The sequence below is a fragment of the Mus caroli genome, unplaced genomic scaffold (genome assembly GCF_978045245.1).
Source record: "Mus caroli unplaced genomic scaffold, Mus_caroli_1 scaffold_15, whole genome shotgun sequence".
Classification (NCBI taxonomy): Eukaryota; Metazoa; Chordata; class Mammalia; order Rodentia; family Muridae; genus Mus; species Mus caroli.
The window spans coordinates 106,988,412-107,013,265 of NW_028227270.1; the positions used below are offsets into that span (position 1 = coordinate 106,988,412).

A 24,854-nucleotide genomic window follows, 5' to 3' on the forward strand; every position below is an offset into this window, starting at 1 on the left:
AAGTTGTACTTACCTTTTTCCTTCTTTGGACAACGCCCCCTCCCCCCAAACTGTAACAAAAAAAAATTTGTATTCAGACTCTAGCAAAGTTATATACAAAAAGATAATAACAGCCTAAAAACATCACTTTACTTACTTTTTTTTTTTGGATTTAAGGTTTGATTTGGTGCAGTGCTGGGAACTGAAGTCAAGGACTGGAGCACACTAAGTACATGCTATACAAACCAGCACTGTATAAAGGGACTTTTAATTTTGAACAGCAGAACACTCCCTTTGGGATACGGATGTGAGTCCTTGTGATAGATAATACAGGCTGCATGGACACACTCTCAGCAGTCATCACATACAAAGTGAACTCAAATTACTTTACCTTCTACAAACAAAATCAAGGATTCACAAACTATGGCATTTTATTTCAGAGCTTTTGCTTACATTTGTACAATATATTACATAATTCATCATGTTTGCAGATCCTAATATATACTTTATAGTTTTATTCTATAAGTTTTTTCTTCAACATTTTGCTGTCAACAAATCTTTACACTCTGTACAAATTTGAGTAATTTGAAATCATTTTTCAACAAAATTAGTTACTGTAAGCACACATTACAAGACTGAAAATGCTTTTCTTAGAAAGGTTCAATGTAAAGGATTAAGGATTCTGACACATTAGCATCTACAACAAAACGCTTCGAGATTCTCACATGTATTGCCAGAAAACAAATAAAACATGCCAGCCTCATTCAAAAAAAGCACACAGAATCACAATTAAAACAGTAAAACGGTCTGTACAGTGAAGTACTGTGTATTAACAGCGCCAGGTTTTAAATAGCCTCAATGAACACATCCGCAATATACAAATGTATTACAAAGGTGGGGAATTAAATACAAGTGCCAAACAGAGATTGGAATCATACAACATAAAGTCAATACAAGTGAAAACAGCTTGGCGTTCATTCTGCAGTTTATACAAGGCATTTAATTGTATAGGCCTACTACCCAACTAGCTACTTATACTTAAAATAATAACCATCTTTGTGAGGCAGGTCATATAAACAACCTTGAACCATTCTAACAGTTTGTTCCTGAAGTCTTTTTGTTGTAAGCTCATAATAAAATAAGCAATACAAATGAATTATCTGTATTTAAGGGAAAAGAAACATTTACAAGAAAACACAAAAATATAACTGTTATAATTCATTATGAATAAATATACACTTTGAACTGGCTAAGTACAATCTTTATACATTGTTTAAGATTTAATACAGTTTATTAGCCATTTTCTTTTTTCACACAATGTATTATATCAAAATTAAAAAAAAATACTGATTTATAGAAAAATGGCAAAGTACAGTAGTCCCATTTCAATTTGAAGGGGTGTGAAAAGCCACCACAGACCTTTTAGCCTAATTCAAACCTGTAAACATGTTCAGTCATTTTTAAAGAGAATCTTTAATATTTGGTTACCAGGATGATGTCTAATAATCCTGTTACCTAACTGCAAGTCTTGAATTTGTTACATGTGCTTGACTTATACAATTAAAGTCACCCTAAAGTGACTTGCTTTAAAAAACAATTAGCTTGTACAAATGAAAATAGGTTCATATTTTTAATAAATGAATGGAAAAATATCAAATGTTCCAGCTTTAACAAAATACAAGGGAATACATATACAGTAAGTCTTCTCACATGTTCTGGCCCACCTTTTCTCTGCCTACTGTGTCGTCTTTACAGGCAGTGAAAAGCCTCCTCTGCCACAGTGGAAGGCCTTCAAGTTACCAGACACACGCAATTCCCAGACAAGTTGGAAACAATTATTGCTTGAGGAAAAGCAGTTCGTTGTACTTTTTCTTCATAAAAAAAGTGCACTTAAGTGCCAAGTCAGCTTGTCAAGAAATAATTTTTAAATATAAAATAGTGCTTGTCTGATTTTGTGTGTTTGTGTGCCACTGTGCAGTATAAAAAAAGATGTGGCCCTCAACAGCCATTAAGTGCAAAGTGCTCTAGCAAGTCCTGCTGTCACCTGCACTCAACTGACATTCCATTCTGTGATGCACTGGACATTGATGGTTCAGCTAGTGTCAACATAACAGCAGCTGTTATGGAGCTGGACGAGGGAGAAGAGGAGGAAGAAGATGTAGCAGCACCTGAGAAGAAGGAAGAACACATGTGAGGCTACAAAGCAGGCTGCAGTGGGAATATGCAAAAAGCTCATTCAGCTTCAGCCTAAACTTCTCTTGTGTTCTCCAAAGTCAGCGTACAGAGCCATCCCTGTGCAAAGTACCACAGTATACGGAAAGGGAAAGCCAGCAGCAGACTGTTGCCCATCTGCAAACCACAGATGGCACAGCTCAGTGGCAACATACTTGATGGGATTACGAGGACATTGGTTCTATTCCTAGCCCTGTCAAAGGAAAAAGAAAGCAAGGTGGAGAGGGAAGAGGAAGGGGAGGAAAGGATTTGTGTATCCATACTACAGAACACATAATTAAAGAGTAACTTTGTTCACTAACTACCCACACAGTTTTTAATGAAAACAGGAAAATTGTCTGTCATTTCTGCTACTTTTCTAATACTTCATTCTGTACCACCTTTCCACTAAACTCTGAGACCACAGAGGGAGCTTGGCAGATATAGCCTAACAACCTGAGCTGAACGCCCAGACGCTACCAGGTAGAAGGGAAGAAATGACTCCATGATGTTTCTTCTTGTGCACATTGCACTCAGAAAATGAATGACTTTGTTTCCAAGTGTAAAAAGAATGGGTGGCTGAGGTGAAAGCTTACTACCTGTACTACCTCCCAGTTTGTATTAGACTGTTTTCCTCAAGGGAAGTCTTTCATTATTAACAGTACATGAAATGGAATGTTTAAAAAGATGATCTCTATACACAAATAAGAAGGAATAAACACCCAGTGAGACAACTCTACGGATAAAGGCACCTGCCACCAAGACTGGCCAATCTGAATTCATCTCTGGGACCCACGAAAGAACTGACTTCTAAAAGTTGTCCTCTGACCTCTTCGTGGTACACTTGCACATATGTATGTGTGCATGTGTACACACACACACACACTGTAAAAGCAAGTTTGTTCCATACATGGGAGTAAGCTGGAGAAGCAAATTTGTTACTTAGAACTCTATTTGCCCAAATGCTCCCTCTACTGTCCCTAGTTGTCCATATTGCTTAAAACTTTAGATGAAAGCATTGCTGCAAGACCGAATCTTTTATAAAGACAATTGCAATGGAACATAACTATACACACTTTTGCATTTCAGAGTCTCTGGATCACCAGAGTCAGTTTCTACAGAGACTATCGTGGTCCTCAAATAGCCACTATCTCTGTAGAGACAACATCTGCAAATCATATTCTAAAAGACTTTTATCTCTAGAATCTCAAAGTGGGAATCTATATTCCCTAGATTTAGCAGCACTTATTAAAACATATGTAGGAGCTGGGGAGGTAGCCCGGTCACTGAAATGACTACAGAGACCCAGTTCCATCTCTAGAACCTATGTAAAAAAAGCAGAGTCTGGTGGCCAGGCAGCTTAGCCTATGAGCAAGGCTCAGGCAAATGAAAGACACTGTCTTAAAAAATAAGGTATCTGAGGCTGTCCTGTGGCCTCCACACACATGCAAACACATAAACACAGGTGGAAGGAGAGAGTAACTACAGTGCAGTGTCATGGAGTCTACACTCTCTTGCTTTTACTTTGGTTTAGACTATGAGGCAGGGTCCCACTATATAGTCCTGACTCAGCTTGAATGTTGTTATAACAAAGAGAAGATGGACAACCTAAAAATCCTGAAGTAATCACTCCACAAGTATGGATGTACTGAAATACCATACTGTGCCCATTAGATGTGTGATTATCTGTCAAAGAATTCTTTAAAACAAACTCATTACAATAATACCAGGCACAAAGGAAATGCAAAATACAGGATTTGTTGAATGAGTATGCACAAATCAGATCTTATGATCTGTGCATTATGCTAAACTTCTTTTTTGACAAAGAATTTTACTATGTAGCCTAAGCTGACCTGGAGCCTCCCACTCTTGCTATATCCCTGCCTTCTTAATGCTAAGTCTACAGCCATTTGCCACCCAGTGAAGGCCTAACGTCCCTATTTGTCTTTATACTGAGGGTACGCCTTGTGAGTAAGCACTGTGATGTCGTAACAGATGAAGCTGACAGCGTAAAGAATTTGCCTACAGAAACAATAGACATAGTCCTTCCTCAAAAGCAATCTAATAAACTGAAATTATGTTTAAGGAAAAAGTACTTACTTTCTCTCTCTTTCTTCTTTAAACGTTTTCTCCTCCTATCAATGGAAGCGACTTCAGATTTTAAAGACAGATAATGCTTTCTGATTTCTTGCAATTTTTCTTGAAGAATTGAGATACGTTCAGCACTTGTCATATTTTCCAGGTCCGCTGTCAATTTAAAAGCTTCATTAATAAGTATTTTGGGAATAAAAGTTAATAAAAAAATGAAAAAAGTCAATATAGTTTTAGAGTAAGGTCTAAGACAGATAAACTACAAGAAACAATTTTCCATGTGTGTTGGTGCACACCTGTTATACCAGCTAAAGCACACACAAAAACCAAAGACATCAAAATATAGCTCTATTCCCTGTCCTTTGACTACAATAACCAGACACAATGAAATGTACAGCACAGAATTTGTTGAATGAACACATACAAACCAAAGACTTTATAATCTATGCATTATGCTAAAACTCTTCTTTTTTTTTAAAAGATTTATTTATTTATTATATGCAAGTACACTGTAGCTGTCTTCAGACACTCCAGAAGAGGGCGCCAGATCTCGTTGCAGATGGTTGTGAGCCACCATGTGGTTGCTGGGATTTGAACTCTGGACCTTCGGAAGAGCAGTCGGGTGCTCTTACCCACTGAGCCATCTCACCAGCCCCGCTAAAACTCTTCTTTTGGGCAAACAGGGTTTTGTTATGCAGCCCAAACTGACCCGGCCTTCCATTCTTGCTGTCTCTGCTTTCTGAATGCTAGGATTATAGCCACTATCCCCAGCTCTACTAAGTTTTCTAGTTATACACAACACTGCCATAGTGTATGAGTTAAAATAGCCAATGCCTGGCTATACCTGGTATAGGCCATGGTGGAATACACCTTTAATCCCAACACTTGGGGGCAAATGAAGGAGGATGCCTATGAGTTCCAGGTCAGCCTGGCCTATACAGTCAGTTCCAGGCCAGACAAGGCTACATAACCAGACTGTGTCTCAAAAACAAAACAAAACAAAACAAAACAACCCACCAACCCAGTTATGATGGCAGGCTTGAGATTCTAGCCCTCAGGTAACTAAGGCAGGGATTGCCTTGAGTTTGAAGGCAACCTTATCTATACACTGAGTACCCAGCCAGACAAGCTACATAGCAAGATCTTGTTTCAAAAAGGAAAAGTATATTTACAAATATGGTGCAAAGAAACCAAAAGGTTAAAATTGTATTTTGGAAGAGAAAGGAGACGGGGATCTTATTTTGTAATCCATGTTAGTCTCAAACTCTCAATCCTCCAGTCTCAGACTCCTGAGCTCTGAGAGTACAGGTGGGTGGCCCCATACCTAGCTCCCATACGATGTTTTTCTTTAAAAGACAAAGTAAGAAAAATATTTATTTTTATTATTATTGTTTTTAAAGATTTATTTATTTTATGTATGTGAGTACACTGTAGCTGTACAGATGGTTGTGAGCCTTCATGTGGTTGTTAGGAATTAAATTTAGGACCTCTGCTTGCTCTGGCCGGCCCCGCTCACTCCAGCCAAAAGATTTATTTATTATTATACACAAGTACACTGTAGCTGACTTCAGACACACCAGAAGAGGGCGTCAGATCTCATTACAGATGATTGTGAGCCACCATGTGGTTGCTGGGATTTGAACTCAGGACCTTTGGAAGAGCAGTCAGTGCTCTTACCCACTGAGCTATCTCACCCACTCCTATTTTTATTATTTTTAATTGGGTATGTATGGTCTATATTCCTGAGTTCAGGTGCCCAAAGAGGACCATGGTATCAGAGCCCCTGAGTTACAGTTGTGAGATGCCTGACCTGGGTGCAGGAAATTGAATTGCCCTCCTCTGGAAGAACAGACTCTTAACTAGTAAGTCATTCCTCCGGCACCCCTACACTGTCTCCAGGCAGATTCTCAACCTTACATATACTCAGTGCTGGCTAGCATCTGTCTTAATATTTTCTTTTAGCAATTTGTTCATTCTAATCAGGATCTTAGTAAGGTCTATACTATGCCATGTCTCTCGGGCTCAGTGTAGTTTCTTTTTTAAAGCCCTGGCATCAGGAGTAACTAAGACAAAATCCCTACATCCTAAACTGCATATGTCACTTACACATCTGAAAACTCCACTTGTAAACCTTGGGAAGCCGGTTACTGGGCTCCTTGAGATCAGGATCTTTATCCCCATTCTTGCCACATTTTCCTGGAGACTGTATCCTTGCAGGAGACTTGCTATTGTGGGTCTTCATTCCAGTGGGGACCGACTTGATGGCCTGAGTCTTAGTCACACTTTCACCAGCTGAAAGTTCTTCACTGTCACTACTGTTTGCTGAAAGAGAAAGAAACCATCAATAAACAAAAGTTGGTCAAACTATCATCAACTTAGGAGGATAACTCTAAATATAGCACTTGATTTTTCCACTACAGTAAACAATCTACCTAGAAAACCTAGAAAATCAGTGTTGAAGATTTAGCTCAGTTGTGTAATGCTTGCCTAGCAAGCCCAAGTCCCTGGGTTCAGCCCCCAGCACTGGAAAAATAAAACCTAGAAAAAGCACATGCGTATGCAGACATATCTCATCCAAGGGAAACAAATGCCAAAGTCTTCCCACCTATATTGCCAATAGGAATGAACTCGTTGCACTGACCTTCCATTCTGCTAGCTTTACTATGAAACACAGTAAGCCAGAGGCTGATGCACCCACATACCCATACCACAGATGCTTCACTCAGTCACAGGCTCTTACCTAGCTAAAGAGCTTTTTACTCTGTTGGAATAAAGGACTCCTTGTAGGAACGCCTTCATTCTAGTACACAGCAACTCTAGGACACAGCAACATGTACCAATCCCACTGCCACAGCAGTACCTATCACCAGCACCAATGTAACGGATTCCTTAACTCTTTACACTCAATAGCTTGTCTCCTAAAAGTCATCACCATCACTAATGAAGCTTCAGTCCTAGAATGGACGACCTTATCCCTGGCCACTTGCCTTGTGACAGGAATAGGGTTTGTTTAGTTGTACATGTCCTCTTTCTGGATACAAAGTACCATGACAGATTCTGTTGCAGAGATTACACTAAGAATGGTCAGAGAATAGTCAATGACCTGATTTGCCAGGATGGAAGCCAGATAATCAAAGTGGGACACTACCATGAACTTCACTAGACAAACTTATTTATTGACTCTTTGAAGATGAGCCTTTCTGGAAATGACATTAAAATGGTAACAAAGACAAAGGCATTACAGTGTAAGAAAAACATATTTGAACTATTCTATTACTTATACCAAGTAATCTAGAACCAATTTGGCATATACTGATGAATTATTCTTTAGTAGTGCCCAAGCAGGGGCTCTGAAAGTATCAAAAGTGATCAAAACTGTAAAGGTGCACCTCCTCCCCTGAAGTAAATAATGTCTGCGTCCTAAGCACACATCTTAATGAATTCTCCAGTCCTCACTGCCGCTCTGAAACCATAGCAACTCCTAACTAAGCCACCCAAGGCTTGGCCCCTTTATGTGCTGTGGCCTGCCTCAGCCTGCCTGACACGGCCTTGCTGAGCACAGCCACCCGGGGCCCCGAAGGATGCCATATTCACCGCCTGGAAGTCATATGGGCTCAGCAGAAGCTCGGGGAGCTGACCGCGTAACCCTTTTCTGCACTGCAGTGCAGCCAAGGCCGCTGCTAGCAAAGGTCAGGCAGTGGAGGTGGCAGGAGTCTCGGAAGAGCAGCAGGGGTCAGTGTGGGGCACCTGAAAAAAAATTCTTTACATATTTTCCACTTCTTATTTTGTCTACAAAAAATAAACAAATAAATAAATAATCAAATGCACAGCCCTCAGAAGCAGCAAAGCATTATAGTCTCTGCAGGCCAATGAATAGTCCCTGCCAGTCTTAGATAGCTGATTGCTGTCAAGTAGTATGGTTTGGAGACAGATGTAATTTCACAGACTGGAACTGTGCCTACGACACTATCTTTGCCTGCTGTTCTGAAAAATTATGAAGCAATCCACTTCATTATAACAAAACCACAAATCATACATGTAGACACTGTGAACATGAAGGTAACTGGGTCATGATATCTACATGATCACTCACCAGCAACCAATACCTATAGTAGTGATTTGCTCAATCCTAGACTGTAGCCATGATCAGAAAACTCCTGTGTAACTTTTGGCTGTTTACTGTTTGTGACAGAGTCACATATAATCCAGGCTGACTTTGAACTGGCTATGTAGCCCAGAATGGTCGTGAACTCCTGATTCTTCTGCCTCTACCTCCCAAACAATGTCATTATAGGTGTGCACCAACTGTCCAGCCTGTGTGACGTTTAAGGTTATGTGGAAAAAAATGTAGAATTATCCTATAACCAAATAACCTTTGTGGGGGAGGACAACTATTATTTTTGGATCTTGAAGCTTCAAAGCAAATTTTATACTTACTGCCTTTTCCCTTCTTTTTGTTGTTCACCACGGTGGCTTTATGGCTTCTCTTCTGCTTTTTTGATGAACTTCCTACTCCCTGAGTATCTTTCACTCTTTTCTGACCTGTACAGGCTGTAATGAGAAACACAAAATAGAATCTCCCTTTTATTTTGCTAGGGATAGAGGTTGAGGCTGCGGCTACACAGGTGCTTGGCAAATGCTCTGCCACTGAGCTACACATCCAGTCCAGCAACACAAAACACAGCCAGACATTTCCTAGTTGACTTAAGTATTTTAGAAGAACGTATTCTCAAACTATACACTTCTATGATATTTATATAAGTAATCACATGAGTTATTTCTCAACTTTTAACTAACTGTCATTAATGACAGCCAACCCTGAAAATGTAAGAGCTTCTTCCAGAAAAACAAAGTACACTCTTCTTAGGAAAACCACGACTGAAAATGCTGTCAGCATAGCACAGTTAATGGGTCTAGTACCTCAAACATAGGACTGTCCAATAAAACTAACTGTTAAGATTCTGTAAGTTAATATGTTAACAAAGTAATGTAATTTTGAATGATACAAGGATGTCATACAGCTTAGACTGGCTTCTAACCTCTACAGAGCTGACAACTACCTTCAACTCCTGATTGTGTTTGCACACCTCCCTAGTTCTGCAATTACAGGTTAAAAGCATGGTGCTTTGCAAAATATTAATTGGATACATTTTTGATAGAAACTCATAATTGTTTTATGTGAATTTACTTTTAGGGCACTGGCTAACTAACATGTAAACAACTCACAAACTCAGCAACATGGTCTAAAAAAAGACATTTTGGTGTGAAATGACATGCAAAGGGTTATTATAAACCAACATCATATCATTCTTTCTTAAACTAGCTTGTGTTTATTTTCAATGAGAAATTCCTTGATGCTGCAAATTCATCACTATTCTAAGCTGTAGCATTTCTATATACTACTAGTGTTGTCTTTAGCCCTTATTATGCTTCTGTATCTTTTGAATTATACACAATCTTAGACTACCAAAAATAAGCTTTTTAAAAAAAAGAGACAGATATATCTACTTGCTTCCAATTTCTAATACCATAACACATCAGGCGTGGTACCAAAATGTTTCTTCCTGCTCCTGTTATCAATGGTGAAATTAACCTATAGTTTACAAAATATGGCTTTCTTGGTTGAAAAATGTAATAGGCTGTTCACTGTATGAAATCTGTATTTTTTTTTTTTACTAAATAATTACCGTCAAGTTCCTTCTGATGTGTATTTTATAAACTAATGCTTAAAAGAAAAGTGAGCCAAAACTCAGAAAATACATTTCTGAAACACATCTTAAAAATAAATAAATAAATAAATAAATAAATAAATAAATAAATAGAATGAGCCCATATGGTAGATGGCTAAGAGTTTATAGAGGCATAAATTTTTAAAAATTGAATAGTCCTTTGATTTGATAAAGCAGGTGGCTTCAAGTTCCATACCTTTAAAAGAGTATTTATTTTATTTTTAATTATATATGTGGGTATGAGCTTGGGTAGGTGCCCATGAAGGCCGGAAGATGGTGTTGAATCCCCTGGAATTGGAATTACAGAATGTTGTGAACCACTTGATGTGGGTGCTGGGAACTGAACTCTGGTTCTCTGCAAAAGTGGTCTGCACTCTTAATCACTAAGCCATCACTCCAGCCATAGCACTTTAGACAGAAAATTCTATATGTGTGTTTAAGAGGACGACGTTTGTAATTTGGTTCATTCTTTCAACCAAATGTGTTTTAGGTATCACATCTGAGTCATCAGGCTTTGCGACAAGTGCTTTTTAACCAAGGAACCGTCTTTTCAGCTCAAATCCCATAGTTTTAATTTAATTAAGATTAATATTCAAAAGAGCAACACTAACTGAGCCTCAGTAGAAAAGGTATCAAACTCTTTCTGGATAACTTTAATTTTTCTTTAGTGTTGAGGACAAAGAAGAAGATATAATCTCTCAAGATCGAGAATTTAATACAATACTGCTAAAGGCCCAACTTACACTCTTTTCCTTTGAAATTGCCTTTTTTTCACAACTATGTATTGTAACTCCAGGATATTGCGTGATACATAGATAATCCCAATGGCAGCTGCACCAGTACATCCCCAACTTCTGTTTTCACTAAAGATTTAGTTAGTATCCTTTATTTCTTTAAATAAGGAAAGGGTCTCCCTGGGCAGGAAGTCATTTTGTAGCCAAGACTGGCCTTGAACTCTGGAGCAGCCTCCTTCCACCTCCCAAGTGCTGGGATTACAGGATGCATAGGTTACCATATCTCTATATCAGCAGCTAAGACCCTCACTATTGCACTATCCTCTGAGACTCAAAACACACACCCTCCAGTGCTCTTTACAGTGGATGTACATGTTTCAAACCCAAATGTCAGCTTAGAGTGCACCAATTTGAAACACCTAATTAAAGTCGTTTATAAGAAAAATGATGGCGGAATACAACTATGATACCTTTAGAAGACACTATGTCTTTCACAAAGTCCTAGTTTGACTCTCCACTTTGAAAACCTTCACAGGAAAATCAAGAATATTACTGTAGAGTACTATTAACACACATACTGGTCCTTCAATTTGGAAGTTATACATCTAATAAAGCATCAAATTCCTTTACAAACTCACACAAATAAGCCAAGCTTGTAAATCAAGTTTGTCTCAGTTGTCTGAAGGAAGCAGTGCCTGGACACTTGGTTGCTCCAAACCCCTACTTACAATATTTGGTTAAGGGTAGACAGAGTCTCGCAACAAATCAAAACGTTCGTGAGTGACTGAACATTTCAACTGCAAGCACAGTGCTACAGAAATACAGTTAAGTGGCTCACATGATCCAGTCAATCAATGTATGGAATGAATTTCATCAGTTTTAAACTCAGGGCCTAGATGCAAGTTATATCATGCGGTCTAAAAATCCACTTGAAAGGTCATAGATGGTTCAAGAAAAAGACATTAAAGGCTTCCAAATCCATCCCACTATCAATATTCAAATTATCTTTCTACTATCCATTTTCACTGTGTCCATACAAGCACACAGGTCAACCACCTCACATTAAGAGATACAGTGAAACTATCAAGGCTTGAGAGGGGAAATCCTACAAATAGTCACCATGTTGTTTTCCACCTCACCTTTTTCTGGGTGCTCTGGTTCTGGCTGATTGCTACTGCTGGAACTCACACTTGCGTCAAAGCCTGCTGGTGAGCTATTCCCCTCCGACTGGAGGTCCTGGAGCTCCCCCACAACACTGTCCACCTCAATTGTGCTGTCAGTTTCACTCTTAATGCTTCGAACCTCTTCCTGGTTTGGAGGCAGGGGCACTGACACTGTGACAGAAGACTGCTGCTGACTAGTTTCTGTTATAGTGACTGAAGAAGGCGACTCTGGTGTGGTAGGTGGGGTATTGAGCACTGAATTACTGCCACTGCTCGGAAATTCTGTTTTTCTGTCACTAACTTCTAGGGGTTTTTCTTCAATGGGCTTATTGTCAACACTGGCAGGTAGTGGCTTTTCTAGCTCCATAGTGGGTGAACAACTCTCCTCTTCTGCCACAGTCTGCAGTGACTCCTCTACTGCCCCCTCATCTGGGGCAGGATGGGGTGGAGAAGCTGCAGCCTCAGTGTCCGAGTCAGAGAAAAGCTCCTTTAGCGTTTTCTTAGGCCACTGTCCCTGAATACTTGACCAGACATCTTTTCTATCTTTAGCCCTGTTGTTCTGAAGTCTTTCATCAGAGTTATTTAAAAGCTTTATCCTTTTTTCTGCTACTTCTGAAAATCCTGAATAGAAACTAGTTGTCCGCAGAGATTTTCTCTTTTCTTCTAAGCCATTATATTTCTTGGTTGGTGTCATCTTTGCTTTGGACTTTTCTTCTTCATCTTCATCTGAGGAGCTGTTACTACTGTTTTCTGTGCAGAGCGGCTCTTTACTCTTGGTTCTGTCTTCCTTCTTGCCAGGGGATCCAGTCTGCAAACATTCATCTGTATTGCAATACCGTCTTTTCCCACGTTTTGTTTGCGGCTTTAAAGCCTTATCTGTTGTGTCCTTTTTAACATCCTTTCTCTTCTTTGTGATTTCATCTTCCTCTTCAAAATCAGTATCTTCCGATATTGCTTCCATATCTTTTCTTAGTCTTTCTGGAGATTTTGACACTGTTTTGGCTATTACCAAATCTGTATGGACTCTGTTTTCTTCTAGCAAAGATGGACTACTCTGTCCCTCTTTGGAAATCAGGTCACTTCTGGTGTGGGTTGAATGTTCCACCTTTGATTCGTCTTTGCCAATGTTATCTACGTCCTGAGTACACCTCTCATCTTCCTGCTCACTGTCTTCAGCCGAACTTTCAGAAGCTAAAAAATAAGAGGGGTGGGGGGCAACATGACTTATCCAGCCAGATAAGCATTCTACAATGCTCTACCTCCCACAAGAAGATATTATTATACTGAATCTTTCGACCCATTGACCCATCCACCCAACCACTCACCCACTGATTCTCTATTTTTTCCCCAGAAAGGTCACAGTGTACCAAGTGTAGAGAAAAGAGATTAGTAGTGATATTTGCAAAAGGCTATCACTAAACTGCTACTAAACTATCATTAAACTAAATGCACATTCTTTGAAGGCCTAGATTAACCTAAAGAAGTCGTCCATACTTTTTATGTCCTGTTTTGACTGTGCAGATGAAACTCCAGCTCTCCTTTCCATATCTTTTATGTTGCTGCTTCCTAGATCAACTAGCAATACCCAGCAAAAACATCCCGATCAACGTAAGCTAAGCGCTGAGTTAAATGTAGAGTTAAAATGACAGTAGTCTGCTACTCCCATGGCATATATCTTCCTGATCATCCAGGTGTCTATGGCAGGTGTTCTATCTATGGTAAGCACCAAGGTTTCCAAGAACTCACTTATGACCTCAATCATGGATTAAGCTCTTAATGAAGAAGGCTCTGAAATCAGAATATGACCTACAGAGTCTACTCAGACAGGTTTCTCTATGTAGCCCTGGCTGGCTAGAAACTTGTTATATAGACCAATCTGGCTTTGAACTCTTGAGAAATCTGCCTGCCCTCGCCTCCTGAATACTAGAATTAAAGATGTGCACCACACTTGGCCCAAACGACATTGAAGACCTCTACCCATGCTTTGTCACAAACTGAGGCTTATATTAAATGTTTAGCATTATTGTTTAAGCTAAACAATATCTTCCTTTTCAAAGACAGATTTATTTATTTGTTTGTTTGTTTATTTACTATGTATGATTGTTTGTTTGTTTGTTTGTTTACTATGTATGCCGTATTCTGCCTGCATATCAGAAGAGGGTATCAGATCTCATTATAGATGGTTATGAGCCACTAAGTAGTTGCTGGGAATTGAACTCAGGACCTTAGGAAGAGCAGCCAGTGAGTCATCTCTCCAGCCCCAACTCCCTCTTTAGGAGTATATCCACAAACAACTAAATCCTACTTTAAAAGTAATGATTAATAAAGTTTGGTGAGAACTCCTGAGAAGAGGCACATCTAGTTATTTTAACTACTACCTGCTTCTGACTGGTGTCCAATTCTTATTCTTTAAACTATGTAATTCTTTCTATATAGTATTCTCCATATTAGATATACTACAGAATTTTAAAGCAAACTTTAGAATATTATATAGCAGTAGGCTTATATAATGAATTCATACTCTGAAATAAGGGAAAAATCTAATTTCTATTATAGTCAAATCGAGTTATGAGCAGTTTAAAATATTTTAAGGAAAAGAATTAATTTATTTTGTAGATCAGATTCCTATTCCAATCCATTTTCATACCAGATTTAATAATCTCACTACTTTTTAAATATAATTCATTTATTTTTATTTCTGTATGTATGAATTTTTAGCTTAAATGTATGGGTATACACCAAATGTGTGCTTGAATCCCTTCCAATCTGAATTAAAATGCTTATGACCCACCATGTGGGTGTTCAAAATTGAACTCAGGTCCCTAAGAGCAGCAAGTGCGCTTAGCCACAGAACCAACTCTCCAGACCAGTCCTCTGCCTTTCTTACTAACAATAACAGATATTAACCATAACCTCTCCAGACCAGTCCTCTGCCTTTCTTAACTAACAATAACAGATATTAACCATAACCTCTCCAGACCAGTCCTCTGCCTTTCTTAACTAACAATAACAGATATTAACCATAACCTCTCCAGACCAGTCCTCTGCCTTTCTTACTAACAATAACAGATATTAACCATAACCTCTCCAGACCAGTCCTCTGCCTTTCTTAACTAACAATAACAGATATTAACCATAACCTCTCCAGACCAGTTCTCTGCCTTTCTTAACTAACAATAACAGATATTAACCATAACCTCTCCAGACCAGTCCTCTGCCTTTCTTACTAACAATAACAGATATTAACCATAACCTCTCCAGACCAGTCCTCTGCCTTTCTTACTAACAATAACAGATGTTAACCATAACCTCTCCAGACCAGTCCTCTGCCTTTCTTACTTACAATAACAGATATTAACCATAACCTCTAGATCAAAATAAGCAGATGAGTTCTTTACAACTTTCAGAACTGCATTATAATCCTAACATATAACACAACCTATGCTTTATACCACAACAGGAAGGATAGTGTTTGGCAAGAATGAAAGAAACCCAGCACTGTGAGGTGCTAACAAAATTCTGGTTAAATAACAAAAAACAAATTCTGGTTAAAAAACAAAAAATAACCTGATGCCACACAACCACCTTTTTTTCTTTTCTTTTCTTTTTTTTTTTTTGGTTTTTCGAAACAGGGTTTCTCTGTGCAGCCATTGCTGTCTTGAAACTCAACTCTGTACACCAGGCTGGCCTTGAACTCAGAAATCCGCCTGCCTCTGCCTCCCAAGTGCTGGGATTAAAGGTGTGTGCCACCACTGCCAGGATTTAACTTTAGGAATGATTTTTTTTTTAGGGGATGGAAGGAGCAAGAATACATAAGGCTGTTTTTTTTTCCCCCTGAAACAAGACTATTTATTCATATATTGCTCATGTTAGCCTCAACTCTCAAGCCTCCTTCAGATTATTAGAATTGCAGCCATGTATCACTACACAAAAATTCATTTAAAGGTAGAAATTAAAATCAAATACTTGCATGCAACAATTATGTTTACCTTGTAGTCCATTAAGAATGGAAGTAATTTCTATAGATTTAATATGAGCTGTATCAGAGTTTTTGGCATCAGCAAGATCTAGTTTGGAAACCATCTCAGGAGATGAATTTGACTGAAACGGTGATTTTGACAAGCGTCGAAGTTTACAGTTCTTAGGAGAGTATTTTTCATCTCTGTCTTTTTCTTTGTCTAGTTTATTCTAGATTAAAAAATAAAGCATTAGATGTTAGCTATCATCTTATTATAACATATGAAGCAATATATAATTATGTATTATAGTATATAAAATACATAATATATAAAATATAAGCATAAACTTATTACTAACATTAATCCTATTTTAACACAACATCAAAGAATGTTATTAAATATTTAACAGAGAAAAAAATACCATATAAAAAGAAAAGAACTTCAAAATAACCAGATTTGACTCTTTTTAGATTATTCATGAAAACACTGTGAGAGAAAAACTTTTCTTTTTTAAAATTAATTAATTTATTTATTTTTATTAGATATTTTCTTTATATACATTTCAAATGCTATCCCGAAAGTACCCTCCCGCTCTGCTCCTCTACCCACCCACTCCCTCTTCTTGGCCCTGGCATTCCCCTGCACTGGGGCATATAAAGTTTGCAATACCGAGGGGCCTCTCTTCCCAGTGATGGCCGACTAGGCCATCTTCTGCTACATATGCAGCTAGAGATAAGAGCTCTGGGGGTACTAGTTAGTTCATATTGTTGTTCCACCTATAGGATTGCAGATCCCTTCAGCTCCTTGGGTGCTTTCTCCAGCTTCTCCATTGGGGGCCCTGTGTTCCATCTTATAGATGACTGTGAGCATTCACTTCTGTATTTGCCAGGCACTGGTATAGCAAAATCTGAGAAAAACTGTTTTGTATTTACAATCTAATAGTAGGTATGAAATCTGACAGTGATTAAGATCAGCAAATAAGTATTACTAACAGCTGTTATAAATTATTAAAAATTAAATCATAAGTCCAAATTTAATATTACAAAGGAAGAAATTCAATTTCAACAACTTTATATAAAAATGACTAGTCTCACTGTAAAATAACAAGCTGGACTGGCCCTGTTCTGTACTTTGAAATGTACAGTAAGAGTTACTCTCTTTGACCTGCTGTGAAGTGAGCTCAGAGGCAGTCTTCCTACCTCAATTTACAGATAAGTCAAGGCTCAGGTTATTTCCTATCAGCAATTTTTTGTTTCTTTGTTTTGCAATTTAGGTTCTCTAAAGTGTGACTTAGCAACAACAATTCTAAAGTCCTATTACACAGTCAGACTGAAAACATGAGTGATTATTTGTCTCCAAGGGACTGTGTATACTTAATGTCACCTTATAAGATATGTGAGGGTAGAAATACTCCCTTCCATGGAACAGCTCACTTCAGATAGTAGCTGTCCTTCAAATGGGGTCCTTGACCCTGAAATTTCTGAGAACTTGCTAGAAAAACAGCTCCCTAGAGAGAAGACTGAAAATGCTGAGGATGGAACCAGAAAGCCTGTTCTACTGTGTTCTCCACGTGACTCTGGTACATGACTCAATAGCAAGCCCCAGTAATCTGGCCTGACTTTCAGACTATCCTCAGAAGGCAGGCCACCAACACAGCCTGCAAAGGTTGTTACTCCCATTGTTCTTAGCATATTATGACTGAGCTCAGAAATCATAATCTACCATGCATATTGGAGGCTGAAACAACTTAAATTTACTTCAGTTCAAGTCAAATACTTTTTAGTGGCAGTCAAAGAAGTCTCTACAACAACAGCTCTCACGAGAAAACTTAAAGAGGGCAGGAGATATGTGCTATACCAAAAGATAATATATAAGAAACCTTTTAGAATCTGCTAATTTCCAATTCACAAGCCTCTTTTCTTATGAGCAAGAATTTTAACATGCTTGAGTTAGTATAAAGAGGTGAACAGAGACATTCAGAGAACATTTCATATGTGTGATTCAAACATTGCTTCTCCTACTTAGAAAAGCTAAACCTTGCTTTGTACAAAGACATTGGATTTTTAACAAAAATTTAAACAAATATTCTTCCATTACTAAAAACAATGCTAAGTATAGCACCGTTTACGTATTTTCCAATAGGATCAACAGTAAGTATGTAAAGAGCTTAAGAAATCCTGAGATTTAGGTACTGGATTACTGTACTAGAAACTTAAAACAGACTCAATACAGTAATAAAAGCATTCATTATCTAAGACCACAAAGGGGTCCCTAAACAGGACCATAACAGTTCTTCCCTGGAATAAGGAGACTGAGTTTCAGAATTATTAATAAGTGTGTCAACTAGACACAATTAAAAGCGATTTAAAATGATTTTTAAAAATTTCAAAACCATATTAATGATCTAGTTTTTTATTCTATCATGCAGAGTGGTACAATTTTGCAAATGAGAGCTCAAATCCTATATTAGCTATTGAGTGTGTGGTAAGGAGAGTACTGAAGACATTGTGAGGCAGTATCCAGTCATATAGAGATGAAGAGATAGACTCTCCTCTGTCTTCAGACCATCTCTTCACCTTAAATCTACTTACATCCCCTACCCAAAATGCTTGATGGCTCCTAGTTGGGAACTACAAAAGACAGGAAAAGATTTAAACAGATAAATGCAATATGGTTGTATGGCTTTATACAATGTTGAGACTGAAAGGGCCTTAAAGATTACTGAGCACTTTTCTAAAACCTTTCCACGGGTGACAAAAGTAATTAGAGCAAATCCAATATTTGGTAAAATATTAAGTGTTATTTAAAAGAGACGATAATATCAGAATTAGCCCCTGCCCACACATGTATTTTAATTGCCCTGGGGTGGGGTGGGGTGGCGGGTGGAAAAATGTTACTTAACAGCTCATGGTACGTAGCAAAAATCAAGACCTTACCTTTATTTTCTTCCGATGTTTTATCTTTGGTACATTTTTATCAGCAGGTCTTACTATTTTATCTGCTTTAATCCATTCATCATATCTAAAATGAAGAGAAATGAGCATAAATATGTAAACTATAAGCCACTGAAGGAACTATACTATATTCAAATAGAAACTCAAATATTTTACAACTTCAAAGATCTGACGAGTATGCAACCAAGACATCAAAGAGAGTCAAACTGACTGCCCCATGGTAACTATCGCTACTGAATGAACCAAACCCTCATAAATCCTCTAGGTTCACTACTCCTCCACTCAAACCAATCATGCTCAGTAAATACCGAAAAAGTATAATCTTTTCTACACATTTGTTTTGCTCTTAAGCAATGGGTAGGAATTCCCCCCTCTAAACCTACCAAGATAGCATGCTATAGTTAAGTAACACTCTGATAGAAAGCCTCCTATTGCTATTTAGAGAATGCAAATAACCCTGGGGCAGCGGGGTGCTGCTCATAAAATGCTAGAAAAACATTCATTTGCCCTAAGAAGCTTCTTTCATATAGTTACAAACATTAAAGGGCCAACAGAGCTATGATGGCGTCTCAATTCAATGTTCAAAGTTCAGGGTTTTGCAAAGTGCAAAATACTACTGACTATATTAAACTATAAAAAAAAAAAGAGTACTTTTTTTCCTTAAAAAAAAAAAAAAAGCTAGAGAATAAATATTAGAGGCGGCTGGAGAGAAGTCTTGTAGGTTAAGAGCACTGTGTCTTCCAGAGGTCCTTAGTTCAATTCCCAGCAACTACATGGTGGCTAATAATCATCTATAATGAGATCTGTGACCTCCTCTGGCCTGCAGGTACACATGCAGGTAGAATGCTATATACATGATAAATAAACAAGACTTAAAAAAAATTAGAAAGTAATTCAATCATTCCCTTTTTCTGTTTCAAAGTTATACCCATAAAAAGAATGACTATTTGTCATTTGTTTATTTATCTGTCTGCAGTGCTGGAGATTAAAAATTATAGCCTTGCATATCCTAAGCTGTGACTCCAGTCTTTAATAACAAACACAAAAACCTGAAAATAAGGTTTAAGATTAAAATGTCTTCATTATTACAAGCATTTAGAGTGAAGTAACAATGGTCCCAAATCAAGAACTAAATTAACAAGCTGTGATGAATCAGGCCTTGAGAGGCTAAGGGAAGAGTTTCAGAAGCTTCAGGCCAGCCTGGCTACAGATGTGAGTTACAGACAGTCTGGGTTACAAAGAGCGACCCGACCTCAAAAAGCAACCACCCTCCTGGAGGGAAAAAGAGTTAAATTATACAAGTCATCATTTGATTAAACGTGTTTTCATGTTATGACAAACAGAAGACCTACAAGTATCTAAAGCAACCCTTAGGCTAGTGTTTCACAGGCCACTATGAAACTGCTGACTCAGCTCCACATAGTATAGCACACCAAGACTCCTCCTGGCTAAACCGGATGGTGGTCATAAAAGAGATAATGAGTTATAGGATGCATTCTGGACACATCTCAGTGTCTCTATAAGTGTCCCACTGACTGAACCATTCACAACATCAGCAGTCTAACACATTAGTAAATGAAACCTAAACCCACATGCCATATATGTGTTTTAAGGCTCAAATATATAATACCCGAGAAAAATGCAAACCAAGTATTGCTTTTCCTTTGGCACTTAGCCTGATACAGTAGGATACACTTAGCATTACAGTACATTTTTACCTATCACAGCAGCATCAAAACACTGCATTATGCTTAAGAAAGCCATTTAGGGACAAAGGATCCCTGAGTGGTAGAGTACCAGCTCCCCAATCTAACATTTCCAGAGGTATCACAGTTTTATAGGAATGAATAGGATTCTAGATGTACCTAGAGTTTCAGACACCTGAGAGGAGGAGAATCATTTGAGCCTAGGAATTCAAGGCCACCCTGGGCAACACAGCAAGATCCTGTCACAAGAGGCCAGAAAGATGGTTCAGCAAGTAAAAATACTTGCCATGTAGACTGAAAACTTTGAGTTCCACCTCTAGAACCCAGTAAATGTGGAAAGAGAGAAATAGCTCCAAATTGTTGTCCTTTAACTTCTACATGCACACTGTGGCATGCACATCCCGCAAACATACTCCTCGCAAATAATAAATAAATTTAAAAGTAGAACCAAACTCAAGCCAGCAATGATGTCAAAGTCCTACATGTGTATGTGAAAGAGGTTAAGCAGCACAGTAACATCCTTATCAGACGGCAATGGGAAGACCCAACTAAATGAAAGGTACTCGGACCTACAACAAAAGCTGCAGTGCACTCTGCTTAGGCTATATGAAATTAAGACTTATATATACTATTATTAATATATGCTAAAAAGAGACAAAAATACACTTATTTTAAAGATAATGGAAGTGGATATTTGGTGCAGACAGAAAACAGGAAATTTAGTTCCAGTTCAAATATCTTTTCTTTGTTTTGCTTCATTACACCCCCTAAGACAGGGTTCTTCTGTGTAGCCCTGGTTGTCTGGGAACCTGCTGTGAATATCAGTTTTGCGTTGAGACACTGTTTCAGTGTCATGTGGACCATGTAGCTGAGACTGACCTTGACTCCTGACGTTCCTGCTTTTCACTCTGGTGTAGAGATTATTGAGAATTCAAATATCTTAAAACACTACAAAAATTTAAAGCCCAATGTTTTTAAAAGAAGTGGCAAAAATGAGAAAAATTTCAACTAAGAAATAGAAAAGTAAAATATTTTTAATTTTTTTTCCACTGAGATACCTTATTAGGTAGAACATTTATTTATCCCTCAAAATACAACTTGAAAGGATACTAGAATTGTTGGATATTGTGATGCATGTCTTTAATCTCAACACAAGGGGGAGGCAAAAGTAGGTAGATCTCTGTTGAGTTTAAGGTCACTCTGGTCTACAAATTGAGTTCCAGGAAAGCTAAGCGCTACATAGTGAAGCCCTGTATCAAAAACAAAAAAATACCTGAGTGTTGGAGCTGAACACATGAAAGAACATCTATAATCTATCACCTAGGAGGCCAAAACAGGAAAATGAAGAGCTCTGAGCTATTATGGATACAGAGAGAGACTCTGTCTCAGAAAACACCAACATTAACAAATAAAAGAATATACTGCAAGTGTGTAACAGCTGTATCCTCTTGACATCATGATTCTCCCTGTACAGGAGGGCTCCCCCAAGTTATTTACTGTTTTAAGAATCAATAGGAGGGAACTGGAAGATAGCTCAGCAAATAAGAGGTACATAGACAGAGTCCAAGGACATCTGCATTCACATACATACACACAGACACATGAAGAGAGTGAAGAAAAAAATGGGTTTAAAAAAAAAAAGAATCACATAGGGTACCAACCATTCACAATAATTAGGAAATGGGAGCAACCTAATTATCCATTAACAGGTGAATGGATGATGAAAATGTGACACATATACATACATAATGAAATTTTATCAAGCTATAAATAAAAATAAAATCATTACACATGCTGGAAAATGGATAACCAGAAATCATTATGGTAAATGAAATAAAGGTAGTTCAGAAAAACAAAACAAAACAAAAAACCACTTCGTGGTCTCTCAAATATGCAGATTCTAGACTTTAAGTTTTAGATAGATGTATGTAGAGTTGTGAGTGTAGATCATGAAACTAGAATGGGAATCATGAACATATATCTTAATGGGGAGCAACATGAGAAAGAGAAGGAAGCGACAGGATAAGGGTGAGAGTGGAAGAGTAATACCAGTAAGAACAAAGTGTGGGTGAAAATGTCATAGTGACTTTAGAAGAGAATCACAATACAGGGAATCAAGGGTATGCATCTGCATATGGATCTCCACTGAGCAGAGAACACTAGGATTACACCAGCAACTATGTGCAACAGTTGTTCAGATGAGCCCTGTCAAATATTGTATTCCTGTTCATCAGTCAGCATGCTTCATGATGTTGAGGTTCAAGCACAAAGTCTTATGGCTATATGAAAGCAGAGAGAATGACTGGATGGCTCACACACCCATCTGCCTTTACCTTTACTATAAAGTACCAAGGAACAACAATGGCCTCTTCATTGCAAGAAAAGACAGGACAGAAGGGAAGAGGACTTTTGTTGTCTTGTTTTTCCTATTCAGGAACATATTTTAAAAAGTTAAAACAAATAGTAAACAAATTAGGCCTGATTGTTTTAATTAAGCAGTATAGTTCAGTGGTTAAACACTTTGTCAGTATAAGCAAGGCTCTAGAATTGAGCCTTAGTACTACCAAAAAAGGAAGAAAAAGGAGGACTGGTTAGCCTCAGCTTTCCAATTCCATTATTAGTAATTATATAATAATTTTGTACATAGAAACTTGATAAGCATCTGATATACATCTAAACTGCTAGGCAAATACAAATGCCTAATCTGAGAAGACACATACTAAAAGTACTTAATATAAAAGATTCACATGTCTTGTGGCCTGAAAAAAATGGTCAAAATTATATAGATAAGCGTATTTATTCAACACATATCAATGTATTCAACACAAAGTTACAACATAGCACTTATTTGCAAGGACCTTACAATTAAACCTAGAAGACAATGCAAAACAGTAATTGCAAAGTAATGATACAAACCTTTTGAAAGAAGATGTCATGTCGGATGTGATATATTGACAATACTGACACATTGCAAAAGGAAACCATTCAGAGACAGCTGGCTACTTGCTCTCACCAGAGAAAACTACAAGCTCTGAAAAGCTTTCTGACTTTTTTTGTTTGGCTGTGTTGGCAAATCATTTGGTGACAATAAAGCAGCAGACCGTTAGTCTATAAAATGGATATTATGCCCACTTCAACAGATCTTATGAAACCCAGCTTTCAAAAAAATACTTTATGCACATAGTAATATACTCAGCCATACCTTTAGTTTAAAAAAAAAACAAACAAACACGCAGAAACGGGTGTTTTAAAAATACTGTCAGAACAGCTGGACATGGTGGTCCATGCCTTTAATTCCAGCATTTAGGAGGCATAGATAGACAAGATCTCTGAGTTTAGGCCAGCCTGGGATACAGAGTGGGACCCTGTCTTAAAGCAAAGCAGAGCAAACAAAGCAAAAACAAACATTCAGAGTAAAACCAAGTTGACACAATTCTTTAAAACTATCTGAAATATGTATAAAGGTTATTACAAAGAAAAACCCCAAATAATTAGCTATTACGTTAAATACCAAAATTCTAAAATGGTACTCAGTAATTATTTAAAAGTTATTGACAACATATTTTATTTAAAATACTGATACATAGCTAAAGGAAATCGTTCAGAGACCGCTGAGTACTTGTTCACACCAGAGAAAGCTACAAGTTTCTCTTACTAGTAAATCCATAAAATGACATAAATGCTATTCATCAAAATCAAGAATAGCAGTCTCTCAGTGGTGGCGCATGCCTTTAAATCCAGCACTCAGTCGGCAAAAGCAGGCAGATTTCTATGAGTTCAACACCAGCCTGGTCTACACAGAGTTCCAAAACAGCCGGGGCTATAGGGAGAAATCCTGTCTCTAAAACCAAACCAAACCACGCCACCCCCACCAAAAAGAAAAGAAAAGAGAGGAGAGGGGAGGGGAGGGGAGAGGGGGAGGGGGAGGGGAAGGGGGAGGGGGAAGGGGAGCCAAGCATTATGGTACAGCACTTAGGAGACAAAACAGGAGGATAAATAAGGTCACCCTCACCTAAACAGGAAGTTCAAGGCCAGCCTATGCTATATAAGACTTATCTTCACCACCACCACCCACAAAATAACATAACAGCAGAAGGACAGAAACATGAATATGACAGCATTCTTGTATTTACATTTTGTCACAAGAAGCTCAAGAAAACAGTATAGTCATTCTAACAATAGGATTTCCTAAGGATTCTAATGCTAGCCTCTGTCAATAGCCAGAGAGGTAACAGGTAGGGTCGAGAAAACACCCTGGACAAGTACAGACCAAGCTCAGGCCACTGCAAATGGTTAAGAGCTGTGGCACTAATTGCAAAATGTATATC

At 38.0% G+C, this 24,854-nt stretch overlaps 1 protein-coding gene across 5 annotated transcripts in view; it reads right to left on the minus strand.

Annotated features, from left to right (window-relative positions):
* Positions 1-789: 789 nt before the first annotated feature.
* Positions 790-24,854, minus strand: part of Arid4b (AT-rich interaction domain 4B) — a 132,033-nt gene continuing 107,968 nt past the window's right edge. For 4 of the 5 annotated variants that reach the window (XM_029484988.2, XM_085831279.1, XM_021180100.2 and 1 more), the window contains 7 exons: positions 18,803-18,887; positions 15,897-16,095; positions 11,884-13,098; positions 8,719-8,832; positions 6,388-6,603; positions 4,291-4,437; positions 790-2,147 (listed from right to left, as the gene is read on the minus strand). In XM_029484988.2, coding sequence (XP_029340848.1) covers positions 2,020-2,147; positions 4,291-4,437; positions 6,388-6,603; positions 8,719-8,832; positions 11,884-13,098; positions 15,897-16,095; positions 18,803-18,887 — 2,104 coding nt within the window. In that variant the 3' untranslated portion in view covers positions 790-2,019. Of the gene's footprint in view, positions 2,148-4,290; positions 4,438-6,387; positions 6,604-7,875; positions 8,029-8,718; positions 8,833-11,883; positions 13,099-15,896; positions 16,096-18,802; positions 18,888-24,854 lie in introns of those variants that run through there. The other variant, XR_003838576.2, reaches the window with a different exon arrangement.